Here is a 26227-nt window from a genome sequence, read left to right as displayed (position 1 = left end):
TAAAACATCGTTTTTCATGCTAAATTCGGCAATTAGAGACTTGAGCTTAACCTCACCGGTTGTAACTGCTCAGCTTAAAGAAACCACACCGCTATTAGGCTTAGCGGCAATAATTTAGGCTTGCGTGTAATTAATGCGCTCTTTTTATTTTTTATCTATTAGTCGCCGTTATGCGTGGGGCTCTTGCGCAGCAAGCAAAGTTCAGAAAAAGAGGACTCGTCCATCAGGTCAAAAGTCCACTCTGCACCTACTTTTATCGTGCTGCACGAGTGGACTCGGGGTACCTGATGACAAAATAAGAAAACAAAATAAGTAGTGGTAACTCTTAAAGACAGACGTTTCGAGCACTGGCTTAGCAAAGTTGTGTGCAGAGTTTGTTGGTAAAGCATGCCGAATTTGAAAAGGGTAGGGCAAAAATATTACTACGCTATCAAGCTACTCCTATTCTTCTTTCCTGCTTTTCTCGGAGCTCACTTCTTTTGCTATTCGTTCTACGCTAGAAATCTTCACGTCATCCCTGTACAAGAGTTTTTATTGAAAGTTTGCGCGCTTATTTTTTATATATTGAGCTATGCAATGAGGCACTAAACAAAATTGTCCAATTTCTTTTACTACTGGTGCGTTTTTTCTGGAAAGATGCGTATACGGAAACCATTGTTCTTGGTCGTTCCCCAATTACACAATAAAAATGTATTGGTATCTTAATATTTTGGTTCATTGCGCAGCTCCGTCTTTATGTGTATGACAGCAAAAACAATTTGGCTTGCGATGAACTAAATTAATGTTATGACTCTTGGTGTCAGGTGTATATTTAGCACATTACAAAAATAAAAACAAAATAAATGTGTTTTTTTATCAGCTTTGACACCTTGATTAGTATAAAACAGCGTTCGTATTAAGTCAGACAACTGATTTTTTCTTTTTATCGGCTATTAAAACAGTGCTGAGGAAACGATTTTTTTCTATTACACCGCCAAGGGGAAAATTTTGCTCTTACTTTGCTGGGGTCCCAGAACACTGTAGACAATTATTGCCAAGATAGTTATGCCGACTGTTATGATGACAGCGCTGACAGCGATTATCTTGAATGTCCCTTCTTCTTGTTCTCTGCAAGATATCGAAACCAAACATTTTATTTTAAGGTAACGTTTCTCACATTACGGAAGTTTTTCGAGCAAAGGAACGCACACTGGAGTTCATCCGGTAACATTTTCCAGAACTTTCATTACGCAGAACCCTATTCATTTTAACTTTCTGTTTTCATCTGGAAAAGATGGGTTGTTCGCTACCAGCAATGGGTCAACGACAGCAGTCATTAACTTTACAAAACTTTATTCCAGCGGTGCAATGCAATGAAAGAAAGAAAAATGTCGCTGCTGTTCTCATTAATACTCCTGTTTGAGTATTTAATGGGTTGCGCCTTTGCGGAAGAGAGAGAAAATAATTAATTTTGAACCCGGAATCTACCACTGAGGGTGTCACCAGCCTGATCATCCCGTTGGACCTACGTCAGCCAAATACGCCAAGAATATGGGGATGGGTTCGGAGAATAGGCGTACTGAACAGCGCCGGCGCAGAAGAACCGACAATGTTCTAAGTTCGCATATAGAAAAGGGAAAAGGGGTGTGAACCTGGAGTGCGCGAATATTCGGAAATTTCGAATATAAAATTAGATATCCTCCTATTCGATTTTTCGAACGAATCAGATAGTATGCGTTCAAAACTATTTGAAATAAATCGAATATGTCCTCAAGTTTTCGAATTATTTTCGAATAAATGACGTGAGGTTGGATAAGGCATACCTTATTTTTCGTCCGCGACAGTTCCAATAACAGGGGCCTTAAGCTCCGCGTAGCATGCTTCCGCGATCTGTATGCGCGGAAAGGAGAGATCAGCGCCACTGTGCGGTCAATTCGCGTGGCGGTGATCATAATACTCATACATGGCCTCAGTGATTGGATGACGCGCCAGGGCGCAGCAAGGTTCAGCAAACCTGGCCTTTATGATTGACCTCGGAGGCCATGCCTCATATGTATAGCTATCGCCCGCCCCATGCACTGAGGGGTGGTGATAGTTTTCGTTATAAACAGCAAAAGGTACTTTTCCTAAGGGCATAACATGCGAATGACAAAGTTAATGCATTGCCTTTGCGTTGCGACCGCTCAAATGAAGATCAGTGTCGCGTCTTTTAACAGATACAGCTACAAGTGGGAAAGCAGCACTTCGCTATTTCTCACAATTGCTGTTTGAATATTCGCTCAGGTAGCGAATAGTGGTAAAAAATATTCTATTCGTTTTCGATCCGATACCGCCGCGGTGGCTCATTGATTATGGCGCTCGGCTGCTGGCCCGGAAGACGCGGGTGGGATCCCGGCCGCGGTGGTCGAATTTCGATGGAGGCGAGATTCCAGAGGCCCGTGTACTGTGCGACGTCAGTGCACGTTAAAGAACCGCAGGTAGTCGAAATTTTCGGAGCCCTTAACTACGGCGTCCCTCAGAGCCAGAGTCGCTTGGGCACGTTAAACCCTCGTAAACCGTATTCGATTTGGTTTCTAGCTAACTGTTCGCATTCGATTTGGTAGCAAACCTACAGTATTCGTATTCGAATCTGTTAAGGAAAAGTACCATTTGCACACACCCAGTCTGAACGTAGGCGGTACACGTTGATACGGGCAGTAGCGATGAGGGTGCTTGTCAGGATTTTACTGGGAAAGTTCGATTCAGATTGGTGAGGTCAGGGTGGGGCACAGAGAGGTGGGTGATGTAGAAACTAAACGGCTTGTAAGTGTTGCAGATGATACCTTTGTACGCTAAGCCTCAGCCCAAGTAGGTGGGTCGACACAGAGGTTTACCGGCACCCTGTACTTAATGTAGTGAAATAAATTATATGTCGGTTCGTCGCGAATGTCCCTGAATAGCCGGGGATCCGCCTAAATGTGACGGTGGCTGGGCGGGTAAGTAAAAGGGCTTCTTCGAGATCTTTATTAGGTCTTCGAGAGAGGTACCACACATTTAAGCTCTTCACATTCACTATCAAACATTCCCGGACTTGAGAAATCTAGACTGCGCTTCACCGATGCTGCCCAGGTCGTGAAACTCAGCACGAGAAATTTCAACGTTTCTGCGTTTTAACTCTGCCCTTTTCATCTCTTCCTAGATACTTTGCTACGCGGTGCGGAACAGGTGTTGTAAGCATTTTACTGAACCTTTCCTTACAACTACCTTCTACTGAACCTTTCCTTACAACTGCTCATAACTCATGCATAAGCGCCGAAACAAAACGTCCAAGAAGCTATGAGAAGCGTTTTGCGGCGTCTTACGACCGCCCGTTCCATCAATTCAATACAAAGGATCCTCGACATGTGAGGCAGGGGCTCCAATCACAGGGTGGTCACCTGATCACGGCGAGGAGCTAGGCGTGGTCACGTGATCATGCGTGAGTGCGTGCCTTAGCCGAAGACTCCAAACTCCAAAGATAGCGCAAGGCAGGCGTTCAGGGAGTGGTCACAGGATTGCGATAACACGTATACGAGTCGGCATCGGGCATCGTCTCAAATACAGTTCTCGCTGTTAAATAAAATTTAATTTGCCAGTATCAGGTAAGTATGCTGGTGTGGCAGCGCAGAAAAATACGCTTAAAAAATACGCTGAAGAAAAAACGGATAGCTACTCAAAAGCTTACGTACACCGAAGGCTGGAGAATTTGGTGGTCCATTCGGGCACGCCTTTGCTTCTGGTTCACCTGAAATAGTGACAGGACATTGTCAGGGCAAGGCTTGGTGGAAACAGTCTAAAACATAAAACAACAAAATGCGAACACTGGGCAGGAATGTTTGTCAGAAAAGATGATGTATAGCATACGCCGAAAGCTCATAAATGTTGCCAACATTTTGCAGTTCCCTTTTAAACAAAGATGGCAAAAACGCGTGTCGCAACCCGTTCTCTTCACCTATGAGCGCATCAACTGCCAGTACCTGCTCGCATGTCGGGCAGGCTCACCTAGGCGGAATTCTCTTTTTTTTTTTTTTCACTGCGGAAAGGACCCAGATTATACTCGTACAAAACTGCCCCGCCGACACAGTCTACCCTGGTGAAAGTGCCATTAGATGGCACTTCACTGCGTCATGTAGAGGAACAAAATAGCACTAATGTGAACGGTTAGATGGGCAAAATAGCTCATCACTACTAATTGATCAAACAACGCAAAAAACTTCAATGGCGCTTGCTTCGGCGGCACGACGCAAATGCGCGAGCAGGCGCCGTTATGAGCTACGCTCATTGTGCACACAACGATTTATTTTTAATCTGTCTCATTTTTCGTTATTGGTCTTTCTTCTTCTTCTTCTTCTTCTCCTCAAGTAATATGGCACATACCCACGTGGGGGGGATTGGCCAAGGTATAGGGTAGAATGCCAAGGAAGCATTTGCGCGGGGAAGGAAACGTCAGAAGACTGAATCAAGATAAAAAATAATTGGGAAAAATAAAATGAATTCAAGAGGTATGAGTCATCCGGAATAGAATCAATCTAGCCTTTTTTGGACGTGCGAAAGAATTTTGTGTATAGCTAACAAGATAACCGATTAGTTGCACTTATGTAATCGTGAAGGTGGCCGCATACACTGCTTAACGGGAATCCCTTGGCACTCGCACCGAACGATAGAAGAACTGTAAGAGACAGAGGCAGTCCTAGTCTCGAAAGAGGAACCTCCAGATATTGCTTTCTCTGAACCGCGAACCGCCGGCAAGAGAGGAGAAAATGATCGATTGATTCAACTTGCCCACATGATACACAAAGGTTTGTCGCAGCGAACCCGCACCTGCATAAGTACAAGTTTAAGTGAGGGATTCTACATCGCAGGAGCGTCATGGACACTTCACAAAGCCTTGACTTACACCACCGGATATTCCACTGGTACTTTAGGTGTTGAAAGTCCACGGTATTCAGCAACGGATCACTCAAAGTGGCTGAAATATGTTGGAACCGCTGGAAACGTGAAGCTGCTAACAGAATGAGGTGAGGGACGGGATATATTACAGGTGCGCTGAGAGCTGACCTTGCCAATAAATCAGCCACCTCGTTAAAATAGACGCCTGAATGCCCAGGTACCCAGACCAAACGGATCTCGCGCACTGTGCTCGGAACAAAAAACCTAAGTGAACGAGTCAAGAAAGATTTTTCCGAATTTTGGAGAGAGACAATAACTGAAAGGCAGTCTGTGAGAATAAGAACCCGTGCGACATGTCTGGGAATTTTGAGAAGAGCCAAACCAATGGCCAAAAACTCTGCGAAGAATATAGGAGTATAATCAGGGATACGAACGGAGTAGCTCCAATCTAGATCCTGCGAATATATGCCAATCGCCGCCTTCTCACAGCTGCCGGAGGCATCAGTGGAGAGAACAGTATGATGTGGAAAATTCTGGAGGTGTTCAGAAAGAAGACCATTTAGGGTATGTGCGGGCATATGCTTCGCATGGGACGGGAAAATAAAGTCGTAATAGAAGACGGGATCAGCCTGCATGTCAGCAACTCGTTGCAAGGAGATCAGATCAACCTGAAGCGGAGCTAACAGATTCTGCTAACAGGTTCTCGTCATCTTCTTTTATCACCGCGACATCGGTCTTTTTCTACTTTACATGCATAGACGCCTGGGAATCCTCACACGACTTCTGGCGCTGTGGTGCAGAGTTAGAGGGATGCGCCACTGGGGCTGGCACCGGGAGCTTGTGCGAACCATGTTGCTCTTTGCGGGCAAACTATCTCGCGACCATTCATTAATTTAAGATCACTGACTTTACCGCGACATGTCGCCTGTAATGTTCATGCTCACGCATTTAAACAGTGCAAGATGCTCTCTTTACAAATACCGCACATATGAAAGAAGTTTCTAAGACGGACAAAAAATATGGAGGCCACTTAAGACTACTACGCGCTGTGAATGCGAAAGCATGCATGGTGTACTGCTCTAATGCATTGGCCAACGAATGTGATCCGAGTTAATGCAGACGATACCCAAACACAGCCCGAGAGGCTGGCAGTTTAGTGCGCGGCGTTATGTCCTGCGGTGATGGCGTTGCCCTAATGAAGTGTCCAGCGAAAGTCATCTGTTCGCACCAGTATGGGTTTGAAACCGACAACGAATAAATTATTTATAAATAAAGTTCGTTTCCTTCTTTCCTGATGATGTAGGCACTGCCGATGACGTCATGAGGTCAGTTGGTTTTAGGTCCGTTTCTCCTGTACGGAACGCGGGATTTTCTGACTAATGAGACACAATTGCTTTCGCATAAATAAAAGTGAATAAGGAAAATCCAAAAGCATGGTGGTTTGTGAAATAGAGCTGTAGAGAAGTACTACGGCAGCCAAATTGGTGCGTATTATTTAGACGCGGGGGGCCCTATACGCGAGAGGGCATCTGCACCGTCGAGGTCCCACGCGAGGGAAAGCAGGTGGATGGCCTCTCGGTGAAAACAACTAGTAAAGTTGCGTTAGCCGACGACGTGGTGATAGCGCTGGCGGCTAGTCACTCCGACGCTTCGCACATAATTTGATTGTCAGCACGCCTGTCGAAATTATGTAAGAGAAAGATAGCGCCGCTGGCCAGCAAAATTTTAGGAAACGCGCAACATAGCTGGATTCAGAGATCAAAACAATCGGTATGAGTGCCCGGACACCAGGGAATAGAAGGGAACGAGGCTGCGCACACACCCGCCCTAGAGTCTCTCCCCCGGAGTTCCAATGAATTCCCAGACTCTGTCGGGACTCCTGTGCCAAATCCGCTTAGGACTTACGCGGACATCACAACATATCTGCGCCTCAGTTGGCAGGCGTTCCCATAACCCAACAAGGGCGTAGATAGAACTGAGGAACGACACCTCAGAAGGCTGCAAACGGGGTCGTTTCTAAGCCCTGTGATCCTAAAACATATTGACCAGACTTTTTTGGGCTACTGCTAATTTTGTGACACGTGGTAAGAAGTGAGCCATATGGTACGGGCCTGCCAGAAGAATCCAGGAATACAGAGAATAACTCAGCCAACGAGAGAGGGCTGGGAGGCAACCCTGTCCAACTGCCCGGACCTGGAGTCCCAGCGGGCTCTGGTCCAAAGAGCGCGGGCGGCTACGACCAGTGATATCCCGGATTAAGAACTACCAACCAAGCAAGGCAGCAATGAAACCCTCCACTGTCCCCTAAAGCCCATCTCCGTGCACCAAATAAGGTTTTTACCACCACCATGCAGTTCGACGCGTACAATCAGGTTGCAAGTCAGCGCAGATCTTTTTTGTTTCTTTCGTTCCATTTTGCTTGCTATTTTTCTGTAAAAATTTCAAATTTCGCCTCCATCGAAACGCGAAAGGCGCCCGTGTGATGTGCGATATGAGGCCATGTTAAATATCAAAAGTCGGTCGAAATTATTCCAGAGCCCTCCACAACGGCACATCTTCCACTTTTTCTTTCCCTCCCAACTTATATCCCCTTCTCTGCGGGTTTGGATGGTAAATGCGCCATTTCCTTTCCTTAAACCAAATCTTCGGCCGCTAGAGTACTGCGGACATTAGAAAATTAAAATTCGTCTTTATGAAAAGAAGCGGTGCAGGAAGCCGCACCTCTGAGTGGACATCTTAAGCGTGCCACAAACTAAGGGATGAGAAGGGGGTGAAAAATGAAACAGAAAAATGTGCCGTACTAAAGCTAGGGCTCTGCAATAATTTCGACAAGTTGGGGATTTCGACTAAACCACCCGCGATGGCAATAGCAAAACATTTTAATCCCAATATTGATGGGCGCTGCCCTCACTGTGTCCGAGAACTTCCACATGGTTTCGGCCTGTCCGAAGAATCCCTCCCTTCTCCGAGACCCTTCCCGTCCCCGAGAGGCATGGGAGGCAGCCCTGCTCACCTGCTCGTGGCTGGAATCTCAAAGGGCTCTTGTAGGGTTCGGCGCGCTGTCGCATCTTTTTGTACCTGTGTTGCGAATATTCCGCGAGAGGGCAGTGACCTAGGCTGCGCGTCCGGTTTTGTTTTATTTTGTTTTGGTGCACGCCGTTAGAAGGGGACTCATGCCTTTTTGGTTAGTCTCCCCATTCGTCCTTGCGGTTTCCTTCGCCGCTCCGGACGGCGGGGCTATCTGCCAGCCTCGACCTTGGACCCCTCTTCCCTTGGCGGATTGCGAGACCACCTAGGGAGCAACTCGTGGGTGAGGGAAAACGCTGACATCAGTTCTGAGCTTTCCTATTCGTCAAAACTGATGAGCCGCAGTTAGCAGTTTTTTTTTTACGTGTGGAAAGGGGCGCGGGTATCTTCGGGGTGTACCCGCGAAGGGAGCCGCGCCCGTGTGCTTTTGTCTCTAGCGACTCCGAGCTGGCAGGCGCTCGGTCTGGCCGAGTGCGGAAGGAGTGACCGTTGAGAGCTGGTGCGAGGCGCGCCAGTGTGACTGTTGGGACGCGGTGTCCCTCGCCTCTGTGCCGTCGGTCGGTTAGGCTGGCCGCGGATAGTTGTGGCCGTATACTGACTTTTGTTTGTACCCATCTGTAAATAGCCTGTATAAAAGTTCGTTTCTCACTAAATCTCTTCGCCTGCAAGTCATATCATCGAGAAGCCTTCAAGCGGTGCATCCAGTTTCTGGAAATCACCGGACCAATACCACCGGCAAACCTTTACTGGCGCAGTCGACAGTACTGGTGCTCTGCAGCGGCCCGGAGGAACGAAGACATCCACGGAGAGAACGACGAAGTTCGGCATCCAAGGCGAGATACCGAAAGGACGACAGGCTACGGGGGTACGAAGGTGCGAACCGCATCGGGCGTGAAACGCCGACGACAAGGCCTTCAACAGACACAGAGTGGTATCCCTGAGCAACGGCGCCAGTTGGAAGATTCAAGCGGACACAGCCTTCAGCGGACAGAAAACGGCATCCCCGAGTAAAGGCAGCAGCTAGCGGCTTCAGTCGGCACCTGGTCCGAGGTCGCCGCCATTCCTGCCCGAAAAGAGCACCCTGAGCGCAGCTCCGAGTGAGTTTTCTGGTTCCTTCGTTTTCTTAGCGGTCACTGTTTGACTAAGGCTTGCGTAGTTGATGATAACTCAATTTGGTCATCTTAACCCCGACAAGGCATCTACGATGGACAGCGGTAGTGACAGTGGTGACAGGGGGGACGGTGGAGACAGGGGCAGCAACGAGGCGTCGGGGTCATGGCATGGCCAAAACAATGAGTAAGAGTTGGAATTGTATGAAAAAAAAATAAGAGCCTTAGAGCTCGAGATGCAAATCATGCGTGCTCGAAGCCAGAATGCGGAGCCTTCCGAGGACGAGCGGTTGAGACAGTACGCTAAGCTACTCGCCGGCGCGTTCCCCAAATTGCCGGCAGACGGTGAAGTACCCGTCTGGTTTGAGTCAGTGGAATGCTCGCTCGTGGCTTACAACGTGCCGAAGGAACATTCGGCGCAGCTTGTGTTCCCGGTGCTGGCTGGGCGGGTAACCTACTTATCGACACGGTTCGCCGCAGAGCAGCACAGGGACTATGACAAGTTGAAGGCGGTGGTCCTAGACGAGTTGAAACTTTCAGCCGCAGAGTATCAAAGGCGGTTTTCTGGGGCCACCAAGCGCCGCGATGAAACCTGGAAGGGTTTTGGCACACGCGTCCAGAGTTACTTAAATTTTTATTTAAAGTCACGATGCGTGTCGTCTTTTGACGGATTATTGAAGCTACTGGTTGCCGACCAGCTCGAGGCGGGGCTATCAGAAGAAGCACATAAATATGTCAAGCTGCGCGAGGGTGAGAAATGGCTGAATGCGGATAAGATAGCTGCACTGCTACAGACATACAAGGAAGCCGCCGGGAAGGGAAGAGCTCAGAGGAAACCCGACAGCTTTAAAAATTTTGACACGCCCCCAAAACCGAGAACAGAAACCACACCTACGCAGAAGCATGGAGCAGAGCGAGGAGACAGAATAGCCGCAGTCAGGCCAGGAAGAGAAAAGAAAAAGGTATCGCGGTCGGGTGGCTGTTTCCGATGCGGAAGCTGGAGACATGTTGTCGCGAACTGCCCATTTGATGGGGAGAACCCAGCTGACAGACGAGAGAATCCACCGCGCGATGATAGGCTAACGGAACGCGTGTCCACCCATGCCTTGCAATCCACGCGTCCAGCGCTCAGGGACATTAAAATCCGTTGTCGGGAAGCGGTAATTGGCGCTATTGTGGACAACGGTGCAGATATCACCGTAGTGCGCGAAAGCCTTGTACCTGGGAGTTCGTATAACCACATGGGACGATCGATCTCGTCTCCGCTTTCGGAGAGAAGGTAGAGGCAAAACTGGCAGTAGTTCCGTTGGCGCTGTGTCGTGGCGCTCCCCTGATCGAAAATGTGGACGGTGCGACACCGGTGTTGTGTGCGCTCACCGACAAGCTCACACAGGCCGACTGTCTAATTTCCGCAGACGCATGGGAACAGCTGCACGACTCGGGCAAGACGGGCAGTGTGATATAAACTGCTCGGAACGGTCTTTGTTTGCATATTACAGATGTTTGAGTGCCCCGAGAATGATGTGCTGTCTTAGTTACAAGATTGAGAGTATTTGTCATTGGCACTGTCATTAACATTGTCATTAGCATTGTCCTCGGGATGGGTGTGAGTGTGTGACGAAGGGTCGCAGCATGCGGGCTCGCAGGCTCTGGTTGCTTGCTCGTGAAGAGGTACTCAACCGCCACTTGCCGAACCCTTTTTGTTGTTTGTTGCCTCGGCTTATCTCTGAATAGATTAGCCGAGTCTTGGGGGGGAGGTGTAGGGTTCGGCGCGCTATCGCATCTTTTTGTACATGTGTTGCGAATATTCCGCGAGAGGGCAGTGACCTAGGCTGTGCGTCCGGTTTTGTTTTATTTTGTTTTGCTTTGGTGCACGCCGTTAGAAGGGGACTCATGCCTTTTTGGTTAGTCACCCCATTCGTCCTTGCGGTTTCCTTCGCCGCTCCGGACGGCGGGGTTATCTGCCGGCCTCGACCTTGGACCCCTGTCCCCTTGGCGGATTGCGAGACCACCTAGGGAGGAACTCGGGTGTAAGGGAAAACGCTGACATCAGTTCTGAGCTTTTCTATTCGTCAAAACTTATGAGTCGTAGTTAGCAGTTTATTTTTACGTGTGGAAAGGGGCGCAGGCATCTTCGGGGTGTACCCGCGAAGGGAGCTGCGCCCGTGTGCTTTTGTCTCTAGCGACTTCGAGCTGGCAGGCGCTCGGTCTGGCCGAGTGCGGAGGTAGTGACCGTTGAGAGCTGGTGCGAGGCGCGCCAGTGTGACTGTTGGGACGCGGTGTCCCTCGCCTCTGTGCAGGCGGTCGGTTAGGCTGGCCGCGGATAGTTGTGGCCGTATACTGACTTTTGTTTGTACCCATCTGTAAATAGCCTGTATAAAAGTTCGTTTCTCACTAAATCGCTTCGCGTGCAAGTCATATCATCGAGAAGCCTTCAAGCGGTGCATCCAGTTTCTGGAAATCACAGGACCAACACTACCGGCAAACCTTTACTGCTTTAGTCCAACGGGAGCGAATAGCGGCCTCGTCCAGCGGGGTCCCGGACTAAGAACTCCACCTATGTAAATGACCATTTTTGGCCAGCAAACTCTCTTCACCGAATAAAAAGTTTTCACCACACCACCACCACCACGGTGGTCAGTGGTTAGGGCGCACGCTACTGAGCCACAGTAACCGGCTTCGAACCCGGTAACGGCGGCCGCACATCAATGGAGGCGAAGCGTAAAAGAAGCCCGTGTACTGTGCGATACCGGTGCATGTTAGTCAGTCCTGTGCTCGCCAGCACTCCAGTTTTGAAGATTGAATATTGGTTTTGAGGAAAGGAGATGGCCCAGTAACTGTCTCACATGCCCCAGCGGACACCATAACCGCGCTATGAGAGAAGAGATAGAGGGACTACGAGAAGAAAGAGGTGCCGTAGTGGAGGGCTTCGAAATAATTTCGACCACCTGGAGATCTTTAACGTGCACTGACATCGTACAGCACACGGGCGCATTTTGCGTTTCGCCTCCATCGAGACGCGGCCATCGCGGTCGGGTTCAAACCCGAGTACTCCGGCCCAGTAGAGGAGCGACTTAACCACTGAACCAGCACGGCGGGTCACTGCATTTTTCATACTTAAAAAAATAGCGATGTACACTTACGGGTTGGAAAGCTAACTGCAGTGCTGGCAGCCGCGTTCTCCTACTATGACTACTGGCGACGACTTGCGAGTTCTTGATGAGCTGCAGCGGAACACGTTTGGAACCATCGACAGACTTCTTCTTCTACTACTAGTAATGCGGGCGGCGGCAGCCCCACCCTGTCTTCGTCTTTCTTGACTGCATAAACTGCACAGGCGGGTTAACAACAGGTTAGTTTGAATGGTGGATGTAGCCGCGGTTTTCTTTAACTAGATTCTACGACGCGCACATTGACTCTATTGAATCCTTGAGACAGTTTCGTCCCCATCTATGGACCCAAGGTGCCATGCTCCAACTAACGCATGACGTCTTTGACCCCTTCATCCCTGTTCACACCAAAGCTGCCTTGGCCTTGAATATCTCCTAGATTTTCCACCGCGCTGAATACCAAGCGGTCATGACCGCTCCTTATCCCCTCAATATAGGCGCACGAATGTACGCCCCTATTGAGGCCTTCCAGTTCGGGCGCACAGCCGAGGTCCACATGGGCTCTCACGCGTCGCCATCATACACCCTCAGTGGGGTTAGCACCCCACAGGGCTCGGTCCTGTCACCTGTTCTATTCAACGCCACACTCATGTCACTTCCCACAGCCCTCTACGCGATCCCCCATCTTCGACACACCCTCTATGCGGACGACATCACGGTGTGGACCCCCACGCAAGTGATGGAGCAATAGAGGAAACCGTACAAACTGCCCGTAACATGACACAACAACACATGAGAAACATCGGACTTTCATGCTCAGCTGAGAAGTCCGAATTCCTCCTCATACGCCCCACACCTCGCTCTAAACCCGCCGCTCCCATCGCCGTTGACTTAGACGGACGACCCATATCGGAGGTGGATACCCTCCAGCCCTTGGGCCTTTACATCCAAAATAATGGACACAACCGCTTTATCACCCGGAAACCCAAGCGGGTAACGGAAACTATCTCGCACCTCATTAGACGGGTCTCCGGAAAACACTATGGCATGAAGGAGCACGACCTATGTAGTCTTACCCATGCCTTTATACTGAATCACTTCTCACACGATGCCTTATCTTCGCTTCAGACGGGAGCAGATCCTCACCTTGGTTGCCAGGCTACAAAAAACACACAAGGTGGCTCCCCCCCACACACACACCCAAACCGAAAAGCTGCTACAGCTGGGTCTCCACAATGCATCACACGTACTCATCGAGGCTCACAAAAAAAGCACAATACATTCGGCTTTCCCAATCCTCCACTGGACGTCACATCCTCGACACCCTGAAAATCCGTATACCCGCTACAAACCACTGCTTCGTCCCCATACCACGACCCATATACTCGCAACTCCTACTCAAACCTCTTCCCCAAAACACCCACCCTACCTACCACTAGGCACGCCGTGCGACCCATGCGTGGGCACTTCACAATTAGTACAGGTGGGAACCTTACGCCGTATGGGTGGACGCGGCCTGTATGGTCTCTGAAGCAGCAGCAGCAGTTGTAGACCACACCCTACAACCTATTGTTACGATTCTCCTCCCACCTTTTCCACTCCAGAAGCCGCTGAGGAGGCAGCGATAGCACTCGCGCTTACTCGCGCGAAAGCTCGCTAAATATTGAGCTTATTTTTTGTGGCGCAAGGTAAGAACGGGTAAGGTTAACATTTTTGGGTCTGTGGTTTCTGGACATTTTGTCATGGAATGTTCACGTGTCGAAACTGGCGGCCGAGTTATGCAACGTAGTATGCTGTCGTTATAAACTAATCCCATTGGTACCAGAGTGACTTGAAATGTCACTATATTAAACGCTTTTCTACTAGAGAATATGTTATTGCTCGCTAATATGGGGAACAACCACGCAGGGCACTTTTCATCAGCTGATTACAGAAGCGAGTCCTGCGTATATTTGAAAAGCTACCACGGGCATCCACAATATTTACCGACAGATCCACTATGAAACAATATTCACGGATAAAGGCTTACAAATTATACGGTTATAAGCTTTTACAACATGTCACAACAAACTTCACAGCGCAGCAAACTCTCCTGCAGAGTATTGCTTCCGTACATATAGCAGAAAAATCGAAATCCCAAAAGTCAGTTTCAAATACGTCTCAACTAAATCTCACTGAGAAACTACTAGATTTCAACAAGCCAATTCCCAAAAAGAAAGTCAAGAATTTAATATTGCGAAAAAATATTGAATTCTTTTTATTTTTTAGCAACTACTCACCACGTTTGGAGATTTCGTAGGGTCTCCCACCACATCTAGTGTTCCTGTATATGCTCCCGCAGGGAGCAGAGTTGCGCGACTGTTTTCCTCGCGCCGCTCTTGACGCCATTCGCCAAGTGGCCGTCACGTGATTCCGCAGACGACGTTTGATCCATATTAAAGTGGAAGAGCCGACTTCCAGGCGCAACGCCGGTTCCTCGCCAGCCCCAGTACCCTCTCGGCTGCCATCGTGATCGGACGCGTCCGGTGCAGTGTGTTCCCGCCTTTTCCGTGCGCTCCAGTTGTATATATTTTGATAGTGTGCAGTGACGGCAGCCTCCAACTATGACGGGGTGCAGTGCGCCAAACTGCAAGAACCGTACCGAAAGCGGCAAAGCTTTTTACGCAGTGACGTCCGGACGGTCAGTCATACGTCAGCGATTGCGCTGGCTTTTGCGTATGGGACGCGTGAAAGCAGCTCCGAAAGTAACTCAAATATGCGAGATAAGAGAATAAACAGCACAACTTTACCGTATTTGCATAACTCAATTAGCCACATAACCTCCATTGTCTCATACCTCCCTCCGGCGTTGAAACCATCATTTGGCTATGTGCCTAGTCTGATAAAAATTACAGTTCAATATAAATTATAAATTGTTCAGCAGGCACGCTCAAACTTCATGCGGCGACTCATGTTTGCCATCAACAAATTATCTTCATTTTTCCTGCAACGCTACAAGTTCCAAATGAAAATGTGAACAAAGGTTCTGTTCCTAACCTGGTTGCACGTGACAGAGCATTTCTCATGTGCAGCCGCTGCCAGCCCGTCTGCTTATTCTGCTGCCACCTCCAACATTTTGCAGAAATGGTTTGTTTTGTGAAATAAAGAATGTTTGACAAGCAAACTGTATGTGAAATTTTGTTCTAGTCCCAGTTTACTACACAGAAGTGGGAGGCCAGTCTCTCAGCATGAGAACAAGCTTTGCCTAGGCTTTTTAAGTATTTTATTTGTTAAGAATACCCCTAAGGTTCCACTGACAAGGATGTTAACACTGGAGGAGAGGGGAACAAAAATAGCATGAGATACTTGAAAAAGCAAAATTGGATATTCAGATAATTATTTTTCCTTGAGTAAAAGCATAGAGCAGTCCAAAACAAAGATATTTCAGAATGCAGTGAAGGTACATATAATTCAAGTAGGTCAAGAGAAAATGCAAAAGTGCTTAGAGAAATACGAACAATTAAATAACAGCACTAGAAAGATATCACTTTTCGAGATCCTTGGAAACTCGTATACCACAATTCAGCTGCAGTGACTTAAGGCAGGCTTCTCTAACTTTTCGATATTAAAGAAGTACGGCACGTGATGTGTTTGGCTTGAAAAGATGACCATGGCATAGGAAAAATGCAATAGAGGGCTCGAAGTCAGAGCGACAAATGACACGTATATTTTGTGAAAGATAAGCGCGCGAGTTCGCGATATCTGTGCCTTTGGTTGGTTAGATTTACTTGCGTGCAAAATGCATAGCTTTAGACTGCCCGCATTCACATCATATGCAGCGTGTTTTCACAAGCTTCGTACCACATCGGCGGTCGTAACCCTATAGAATAATGTATTTCAATGTGGTTCTTCAGGGAGATGCATTACCGCACTTCTCTTCATCGCACAACTCACGCAGGTTTTTCATTTCCAAGCATTTCTGCGCCATTATTGTCCGTACTGTGAGCTATCGCTGTCAATCCGCGATCTTCCTGTCATGCTGTATGATATTTTCGGCAAATCAGATTTTTTTCCGGCGTTTTTTTCAACGAAGTATGATGGGCTTAGTATCGATCCCTGAGCACTGAGACAGTAAAAGGAAAAAAGGATGCCCGCAATCGAGCGCCGTTTGTAAGCATTTTAAAAAAAAAAAGCGAACTGCTCTACAACGCCAGCCCCGTCATAATCCCAGCGCCTGTGCGCTCGAGGAGCTGGTTTCCCGCACAGCTTAGAACAAAATGGCGGACCTTCGCGCAACTATGCTCCCTGCGGGAGCATATACAGGAACACTAACCACATCGAGATCAAGGCGCCATCTGTGGCTGCAACTAGAAAACAGCGCATCTCGCATTGAGACTTGTAGCGCCATCTACAATAGCAATGTAGAAACAACCACCTGCCGCGTGCCAATGACGACGTAACCGACCAATATGGCGGATAGAGGTAGAACTATGTGGGTAAGACGTCAGGGGACGAAATGGCGGCATAGTTGCGGTTTCTTGAATCCAAAATGGCGCTCATTACAATTTGTTGTGCGCTCTCATCCCTTCTCCCCCATAAAAAAATACTCGCATACTGTCCCGTCCGTGCTGTGGCGATCGCAGCTGCTCACTTCTCCAGCCCACACGGGAGAGAGAAGGCCATGTGACGCGCTCGCCACGGAGTGACACTCTTTTGGGGGCGTAGCTTTTCGAAGCACGCTCTTTTAGCGCGAGATGGCCAAAATTTATTGATTTAAAGCGCACTGGGTGATCGCATTATGGAAATTGCAAAAAATGATAAGGCTACTGCTAACGGCCAGCTGCAAACCTCAAACCGCTACCAAGCGCCTTACTGTTATAGTTAAGTGGTCGGCTATCACCAGTAGGTTAAAAGTTGTCCGTTTTCCGTTGTTAATGTCGCGGCGATTCGGTCCTCTTTCTTTGGCGACTTAGATATACCTGCGGCTTTCAAGCGTCTGTGACAAGAGACCCCGCCATTGGGCGGTGGACGATCGGACCTCACCATTGGCTGCATATCGCAGCTAATGGAAGCCAATGATCAGGTCCGGTCGAATGCTATTCATAGAGGGTAGCGATGCACCTCAGCACTGGATGCATATAGCATCCAATTTCAGCCAATGGTAAGGCCCGGTGTTAGGGCAATCTTTATGGGGAATGCCCCAAAATGAGTACATTTGTAATAAACGAGTAATTACTCATGAGTAATCACTCATGAATCTCTTTGGGGATTCCCCTAAACATTTGACCAACACTGTTCCCACTTCCAGTTATTGGTCAATTCTCTCTCGCCCTATCATAAGCCTACCTTCCAGGTAAGATCAGTTGGTAGAGCGACTGCTCCAGTGAAGCGGTGGCCCGTCGTTCGAACCCCGCACCAGGACAAATTTTTCCTGAACTACGAAGTTTCTGAGAAAGCTGTGGAGCATTCCTTCTTAGCCCTATGGATGAGCTCGCGTGGATGCCAATGAATAATTACTTCCTCATTTCAAATCTACTCCAAATTGGGGGATTTCCCTAAACATTTGACCAACACTTGTACCACTACGAGTTATTGATCAATTCTCTCTCCTTACCATAAGCCTGCCGTCCTGGTTAGCTCGGTTCGTCGAGCGAGTGCTCCGGTGAAGCAGTGCTCCCGGGTTCGAACCCGGACGAATTTTCGTTTAATTACGAAGTTTCTGTGAAAGCTGCTGCGCTTCACATGGTAGCCATATGGCTGCGCTGGGGTAGGTGCCAATGAGCAATTACACCTTTGTTACAAATGTACTCCACCTAATGGGATCCCCTTAAACATTTCACCAAAAATATATTACGTGCAGCCTCACGACGTTGAAAATACAGAAAAAAAATGATACAACGGTCCACACAAAGGTTCCTGCTCGAGTACATTGAAGGGCATGCTACCGAGGTGATTATTTTGCGAATCATTATTTACGCGCTTGTAAGGACATATAATCGCATAGCTTAAACATGTAATGAGCTCCGCTCGCCAGTACTGCGCTGGCTCTATTAATACAGACAGTGGCGCCGTCTATACGTCTGCAGTTATGAAGAATTGTACGAAACGAGTGCCTGCCCAGGTCGCTGGCCAAAAAAAGCAGGCACAAAGCAACCCAGCGGCCACACAATTTCCATCCGCGTCTGTGGTATAGGATTCCATTTCCGGACGCCGAGGCGAACGGACGTGTGTGTCACGGGCTCCGTAGGAGCGGCTTCAGCGGCCCAGGAGGGCCGCGGTAACAGGATTTCTGGCTGTGATGACCCGGATTATCAAGTGCTTTTGCCTCAGCTACCTACAGGGCGAGTTGTTTTGAACACTCTTTTTTTTTTGCATGCCGATGTGCGTGAAAGGCCATACCATGTGGAAGACTTCCGCGACACACTGGCTAGCCTAGGCCTACTGTCTGAAGTTATCGCCCTGGGGGCGTATCAGATGAGTCATGTATGGGCGGTAACCTTCAAAAACGGAGACGGCGTGCATAAGCTTTTGGCTTTGAAGGAATTGACCGTGAAGGAAAGGAGGTGCGTTGTGATAGATCCTAACAACCACGCTTTGCGTATCAAGCTTCACTGGATGCTTCACAACGTACTGGATGATGACATACGGGCGGCGCTTTTGCCGTACGGCAGAGTGACGGACGTTTTTCCCGTGAACGTTGGCGTGCTCAAGGTGTGCAAGACAAAGCGTCCTCGACACGCTTGGTGGCCTTAAATTTGAAGACGGGCGTGACAGTGGATGACCTGCCCCATCAGATCCGTGTTGCAGGTGAACTGGCGCTTGTTGTGGTGCCCGGTAGGGCCCCGCTATGCTTGCGCTGTCGCAATACCGGCCACATTCGACGCGACTGCCGCGTGCCACGCTGCCCACTATGCCACCGATACGGCCACGGAGAAGAGCAGTGCGTGAAGACGTATGCTTCTGTCACGCAGAAAGCTGCGAGGGTTCTAGACGTCAACGACCTGCTGCAGGATGAAGCCGAAGTTGAGGAAGCTTCGAAAGGAGCAGAGGAGAAGAGCGCCGAGGACGCGAAGTCTCCAGAAGAGAAGTCCGGAGGCGACCCCAAAGGCCAAGGCCAGTGATTCTCCGTCTCTCACCGCTTCTGAACCGGAGCCCACTGCGACGAACACGACTACGGGTGCAACCTCTCTAAGCTCGCACGACGGAAGAATTGCTACGGATAAAGCTGAGGCAATGGACGCCAGCGAGACAGGCACAAGTGGTGCGGTGGTGAAGAGAACTCATGACGAGTTAGCTACCCAGGATGGACAACCGAGCGAGCCGAACAACGATGAACCCCCGCCAAAGACGCCGAGTGTGCGTCGACCGACGCTGCGCCCGCAACCGAAAATCTCGCCGGATAGGAGTTCGGCGGTGACGCCCACTTAGCACACAATCTTGGTGTCGTCGAAGGTGCCGGGCCACTACGGATTCGAAATGGACGGAATCACTGAAGCTACGAGCGACACATTCGACGTACGGCTGAAGACGTTACTGGACTTCTTTTTGGTATGTCATGTTGCTATTTTTTACCTTAGAAGTGATAGAAAAGTGTCAGTCATGTTTGTAATGACATCATTGGTATCATGCTGCTTGATTCAAAATGGCAAATAACTTAAATTATTCGCTACGCATAGCGACAATCAATGTTAGAGGCTTGGCTGCAAGGCGACGGCAATACCAGCTTAGTCGCCTTTGCATGGAGAATGAGCTAGATCTAATTGCGGTACAAGAAACAAAGGTGGAAAAACAAGAGCAGACTGATCATATGGTGTCACCTTTCACAACGATTTATAATGTCTGTGTATGCCATGCCGTTGTAAAATCTGCTGGCTGTGCTGTATTGATACGAAAAAGTGTGGGGATTATTGAGGAAATGATTACTGTGTCTGAAAATGGTCGCCTCATCGTCTTGGATTTTTCGTCGTCGGGAGAAAAGTGGCGTCTGGTGTGTGTCTATGCCCCGAACAATGTCAGTGAGAGATGTATTTTCTTTGAACACCTTAATCAGTATCTGCCTTGTGAAAGGCATCTTATTCTGCTGGGAGACTTTAATTGCGTTTGCTTTTCTGAGGATAGATCTAGAGTAGCATACGTACATGATAGGAGCGCCGAGTAACTTAGCTCCTTGGTGGAGGACTATAACTTGGTGGATGTGGGTCACACAATAACAAGCGGCGGGCGGCCGCAGTTCACTCACACCCAACAAGGTAGTCAAGCAAGGCTTGACAGAGTTTACGTGTCCCTCGCTCTAATTCCCCTTTGCAATAGTTACAACGTTATACCTGTTTCATTCTCTGATCACAGCCTTGTGAGTTTCAACATTGGCAATAAGCAAAAGCAGCCACGATTTAACTGGCACCTGTGGAAGTTGAACGCTAAATTGCTCAATGATGAACCTTTTGTTGAAGCAGTTGAGGAAAAACTAGGGCGGCTAGTGAATGATCAGCCAGAAAACTATTCGACTGCCTGGGAACAATTCAAAAATGAAGTTAAAATGGCAGCGATTGAAAGAGCAAGCATCAAGCGTCGAAATGAGATGAAGAATGAAAAAGATCTTCAGCGCCAACTAGAATACTTGCTAAACGCAGTGATTTTGGAGACTAAAAAAGTGGCAGACGAAATAAAAAAAACCAAAAGTGAACTTGAGTTGATAGACAATGAAAGATATAAGGCAGCTATGATTCGCGCCCGGAGCGAACGATTATGGCTTGGGGAAGCCCCGAATAAACGCTCTCTTAGTGACGAGAAAAGGTATGCATCAAAAAATGAAATCAAACAGATCCGCTATAAGAACGAGGTGACGGGCGAGCAGAAAAAGATAGAGCAGGCGTTCGTGGAATATTATCGCGAGTTGTTTAGCAACGTTACTCGTGTAAGTGACACTTTCATTACTGAATTCATGACTTATCTGCCAAAGATAGCACACGATGTCAGAGACAGCCTTGAGGAAGAGATAAGTGTTCGCGAAATCGAGGCCGCTATCGGCGAATTGCCGGCAGGAAAGTCCACGGGACCAGACGCCTTGGGAGCCACATTTTACAAGGTTTTCGCCCATTAACTGGCATGTGTGTTACACCGCGTTATCAATGGGGCGTATAAAACAAGGCAAGTGCCACCGTCCTTCAGAGCTGCTCATGTCGTTTTGATCCCTAAGACGGATGACCGTGACAAGCTGCTGTCAGTAGGTTCATACAGGCCTATCAGCCTTACGAACACCGATTACAAAGTGTTTATGAAAGTGTTCGCGAAGCGGCTGCAAAGGGTGATCAAGCACTTAGCTGGGCCGCATCAAACATGAGGCATCAAAGGGCGAACGATTTTCACGAACACTCACGTAGCAAGAAATGTGTTAGAATGCTGCGACGACATGGACGGCCAAGTTGCCATGTTGCAACTAGATTTGGCGAAAGCTTTCGACAGGGTGTCACACGAGGTCCTCTTCTGCGTATTGAAGCATGCAAATGTAGGCAGCACAATTTTAGACGGTGTAATGATGGCCTATCGAGATTGCTGTACCCAGCTCATAATAAATAAGTCATTAACAGAAAGAGTCCCAGTGCAATTTTCAGTAAGGCAAGGATGCCCACTGTCTCCCCTCTTGTTTGCTATATATGTCGAACCCTTTTGTTTAGCCGTAATTCACCAAACATCAATACGAGGCTTCAAAGTGCATTCTACGGAGGTAAAACTGTTGGCGTATGCTGATGACAGCCGTATTTTGTCAAGATCGCGAGAGTGTGTTAGAAGTGGTCAACCTTGCTAAGGCTTTCTGTAAGCTAACGGGCTCAGAGATAAACTGGGAAAAGAGTGTTGGTATATGGCACGGTAACTGGGACATCAAGCCAGAAAGGTTTGCTTGTACGACATGGACAGGCACACCTACGACGTACCTCGGTGTGCCTTTCGAGCACTACCAGGAACCCGCAAGGTACTGGAGCGACGCAACAGAAAAAATGAAGGAGAGGACAGGAAACTGGCAGGGTCGCGGCCTTTCAATGTTTGCGCGTGCCTCTGATTGCAATTTGTTTTTAATCGCTAACGTTTGGTATATGTTGCAAGTGCTGTTTATGTCCCGCACAAATGTGCAGAAAATGCATCGGGTTTTTGCTGTGTTTATATGGGGCTCAACATGGGAGAGGGTGAGTCGTGCCAACCTTTTTCGCAAAGTCCGCGATGGAGGCCTAGGTCTTTCTCATTTGTTTATCAGACAGATTGTGTCACGTTTTTTTTTTCTTCGGGACCAAAGCGACAGTTTTTTGCGCACAGTCATACAAGTGCGACTTGCGAAAGCGCTCCCTGAATTTATTGTGGCTACAAGTGATATGAGATGTCGCCGTGTGACTGGTTACTTTCATGAAGTTGTTTCTTTCCGCATGTTGCATGCAAGGTTTTCAATGAATTACCTATGTTCTGTCACGAAAAAGAAACTGTACGCGGACTTAATTGCAAATCTACTGCCGACACCATTGTACAGGTCTGTTTACTGTGGTGGCCCAGGAAAGGACGTTTTAAAACGGGTTAAAAAAATGCCGATAAGACCTTCTGTCAAATCCTTTTTCTTTAAGCTGCACACGAACACATTACCTGTAAAAGCGTGGCTAGATCAGAAAGGGATATTTGTACCCTGGACAATCAACTGCTTACTCTGCAAAAAAAAACCAGAAACTATTGAACACGTATTGATTGACTGTTGGGACCCTATATTCCACTGGAACATTCTGCAGCGAACCCTTAAGAAACAACTGCCAATAACGCCATACGGGATCCGGTTTCTCCCAGCTAAATGTGATGAAGGCATTCCCTTTGATATGTTGATGCTACTGGGCCTCCACAGTCTGTGGCAAACCCGAATGGCAGTCCGCCATGCTGATGTTACTGTTCACTCTGTACGCGAAAACTTCATCCAGCATATGATCTACATGAGAGAAGTCTATCAGGCGTTACCTGACCCCCCTGAGAGGATTAATGTATTTAATGATTTGGTGTGCCTAAAGATATTTTAACCCTACTCCTCCAACCGAAGACTGGCTGGTGTGTTTTGTCTGTACATTGAATGTGATCATACCGGTAATAAAAAAAAGCGTCTGTGGTATAGTGGTTGGCATAGCTGCTTTCCAAGCAGTTGACTCGGGTTCGATTCCCAGCCGACGCAGTTTTTTTTGGCAGCGCAGGATTGGCAATGTGAATGGCTTTATTATTTCTTTTTTTCATCTTTTGGTCAGGCAATGCCTTATAAAAAAATCTCGCATATACAACTGCATACGAGATTATGGCGTATGTATCTAACGGGTCATACGAGGATACCTGACAGCACAATATAACGTTAACAAGGGTCGAGGGGGAGCCCCTGTCGGCTAAGCGACGTTTCGAGAAACCGGAGAAGAACAGTTCTCGTGTCGAAACGTTGGATAGCAGGCTAACGCTTCTCCTTATTTCTTGCTCACTCAATTTTAGATTGTCTAGAATATCATATTCCTGCCTTTATTTCTGCCCTCGGTAGAAGTACGTGTCATGTGAGGATACATGGCGCATGACCGAGACAAAATGAGGGCTGGAATAAATAAAAATTTCAAATAGCAAAATAGCTTGCCAAACGTTTAAAAATAAAACGGCGTAAAAAAAGAGTAAAGAGCGCGAACTTAAGTTACCCGCGTTAGGCTTCGATGCAAGAGCCTGTTGATCACTAGCTTTGATACGCTGCCTGCTTCGCCATAGCTCCTTTCTATTTTTCTTTCTTCGTGTTTATTAGACGTGTTAATGTACGCCATCTGTATACTCTACTTAATGGAAACTTCAGTGCTAAGGTAGGCAAGAAGCAGGCTGCAAACCAGGCAGTGAGTGGCTATGGCATAGGCTTTAGGAACAGCAGAGGGGAGTCGTAAGTAGGATTCGATGAACGAAATAATTTATTCATAATGAGTATCTTCTTGCGCAAAAAAGAGAAGTGGGAGTGGTTGTGGAAGATTCCGAATAGGGAGACTAAAAATTAATAGACTTCATACTGTACGCGCTCACCTTGGTGTTGTGCAGGATGTGCCACTCAAAAAACGAGCTCCCTTCCTATTCTCAAGTTATGGAGCACTCAAATGACATTTGGGCATTAGGCGCCCACCTTGCTGTAAAGAAACCTGGTGATTCTTTGATCGTCTTTACAACTGAAGGAGCATGGTGGACAAACACACACGGAATTCACTGGAGAAAACCTGACAACCCTTGCCTGAATGAACACACTGCACGTGACTAGTGTGGATAAGCAGACCAAGCATAGTGGCACGGGAGGCTGCCTTGTTGTCTTCATTAAGTGACTGCAGTGTTGAGTGAAATATTAATTATGGTTTTGACAATCAAAGTTGCACACACACATGGAAAAGATGATGTGTTGAACCCCATTCGAATTTTGTGAACAAAAATTCATTCCTAGCTCTTCCTGCGTGTCAGGCTCGCTAAGCATGAAACACTTTAATCTCCTATAAGCCGCAAATTCTGTGGAACATTGTCCCGAAATTTCAGCGAAGCTGAGGCCGCAAGCAACGGTCTCCAAAGCTGAATTTTCCCTCCGGAAGGTTTTACCTAAGAAAAAAAAATGACTAAACAGAGAGAAGGCGGAATTATAGGTTAAAATGGAACAATTAATGAAGCTTGAAACTCGAATTTGCAGCTCATCATCCGGTGTGGCGTATCAAGAACGAGAAGACCGTGATTGAGAAGATACTTTTGGATACAAGCAGTATACTTTATTAGTTTTAGACACTTGCAGTGCCTGGTGAGAACAAAGGGAAGTACATCCTGAAACGAAACTCCACTGTTTCCAATTGGCACCTAGGGGCCTACGACACCCATAACCCAGGCTGAGAAGGTCATCATCATCATCATCATCATCATCATCAATCATCATCAATCATCATCAATCCATCAATCAATCATCAATCATCATCCATCATCCATCATCCATCATCAATCATCAATCATCAATCATCAATCATCAATCATCCATCATCCATCATCCATCATCCATCATCCATCATCCATCATCCATCATCCATCATCCATCGTCAATCGTCAATCGTCCATCGTCAATCGTCAATCGTCCATCGTCCATCGTCAATCGTCAATCGTCAATCGTCAATCGTCAATCGTCCATCGTCCATCGTCCATCGTCCATCGTCCATCGTCAATCGTCAATCGTCAATCGTCAATCGTCCATCGTCCATCGTCCATCGTCAATCGTCCATCGTCCATCGTCAATCGTCAATCGTCCATCGTCCATCGTCCATCGTCCATCGTCAATCGTCAATCGTCAATCGTCAATCGTCAATCGTCAATCGTCAATCGTCAATCGTCAATCGTCAATCGTCAATCGTCAATCGTCCATCGTCCATCGTCCATCGTCCATCGTCCATCGTCCATCGTCCATCGTCCATCGTCAATCGTCCATCGTCAATCGTCAATCGTCAATCGTCAATCGTCAATCGTCAATCGTCAATCGTCAATCGTCAATCGTCAATCGTCCATCGTCCATCGTCCATCGTCCATCGTCCATCGTCCATCGTCCATCGTCCATCGTCCATCGTCCATCGTCCATCGTCCATCGTCCATCGTCCATCGTCAATCGTCAATCGTCAATCGTCAATCGTCAATCGTCAATCGTCAATCGTCAATCGTCAATCGTCAATCGTCAATCGTCCATCGTCCATCGTCCATCGTCCATCGTCCATCGTCCATCGTCCATCGTCCATCGTCCATCGTCCATCGTCCATCGTCCATCGTCAATCGTCAATCGTCAATCGTCAATCGTCAATCGTCAATCGTCAATCGTCAATCGTCAATCGTCCATCGTCCATCGTCCATCGTCCATCGTCCATCGTCCATCGTCAATCGTCAATCGTCAATCGTCAATCGTCCATCGTCCATCGTCCATCGTCCATCGTCAATCGTCAATCGTCAATCGTCCATCGTCCATCGTCAATCGTCAATCGTCAATCGTAGGCTTGTGTGCGATGCCAAGCGTCAGTCACCAAGCAGTTATGCTTTCTTCAGCCCCCGGTATTTTTCTTGCAGTCACCCATAATCCCA

General features: G+C 47.9%; 1 protein-coding gene, 1 long non-coding RNA gene and 1 pseudogene across 2 annotated transcripts; 2 read left to right on the top strand and 1 right to left on the bottom strand.

The window, feature by feature from the left end:
- Positions 1 to 1000: 1000 nt before the first annotated feature.
- On the bottom strand, positions 1001 to 12255 carry LOC144118704 (uncharacterized). Its single transcript, XR_013312114.1, has 3 exons — positions 12167 to 12255; positions 3687 to 3742; positions 1001 to 1107 (listed from the first exon to the last, which is right to left on the bottom strand). It is a non-coding gene; the product is annotated as an uncharacterized LOC144118704 (long non-coding RNA).
- Positions 12256 to 18586: 6331 nt separating this feature from the next.
- LOC144119800 (uncharacterized) lies at positions 18587 to 19233 on the top strand (annotated as a pseudogene).
- A 2675-nt stretch (positions 19234 to 21908) lies between these two features.
- Positions 21909 to 23157, top strand: LOC144118703 (uncharacterized). The gene has a single exon (XM_077651551.1). The coding sequence runs from the start codon at positions 22108 to 22110 to the stop codon at positions 23155 to 23157; it is 1050 nt and encodes a 349-aa protein (XP_077507677.1). The 5' UTR covers positions 21909 to 22107.
- The last annotated feature ends 3070 nt before the right edge of the window (positions 23158 to 26227 follow it).

The sequence above is a fragment of the Amblyomma americanum genome, chromosome 2 (assembly GCF_052857255.1).
Source record: "Amblyomma americanum isolate KBUSLIRL-KWMA chromosome 2, ASM5285725v1, whole genome shotgun sequence".
Classification (NCBI taxonomy): Eukaryota; Metazoa; Arthropoda; class Arachnida; order Ixodida; family Ixodidae; genus Amblyomma; species Amblyomma americanum.
This window is presented reverse-complemented; position numbering and strand designations above follow the sequence as displayed.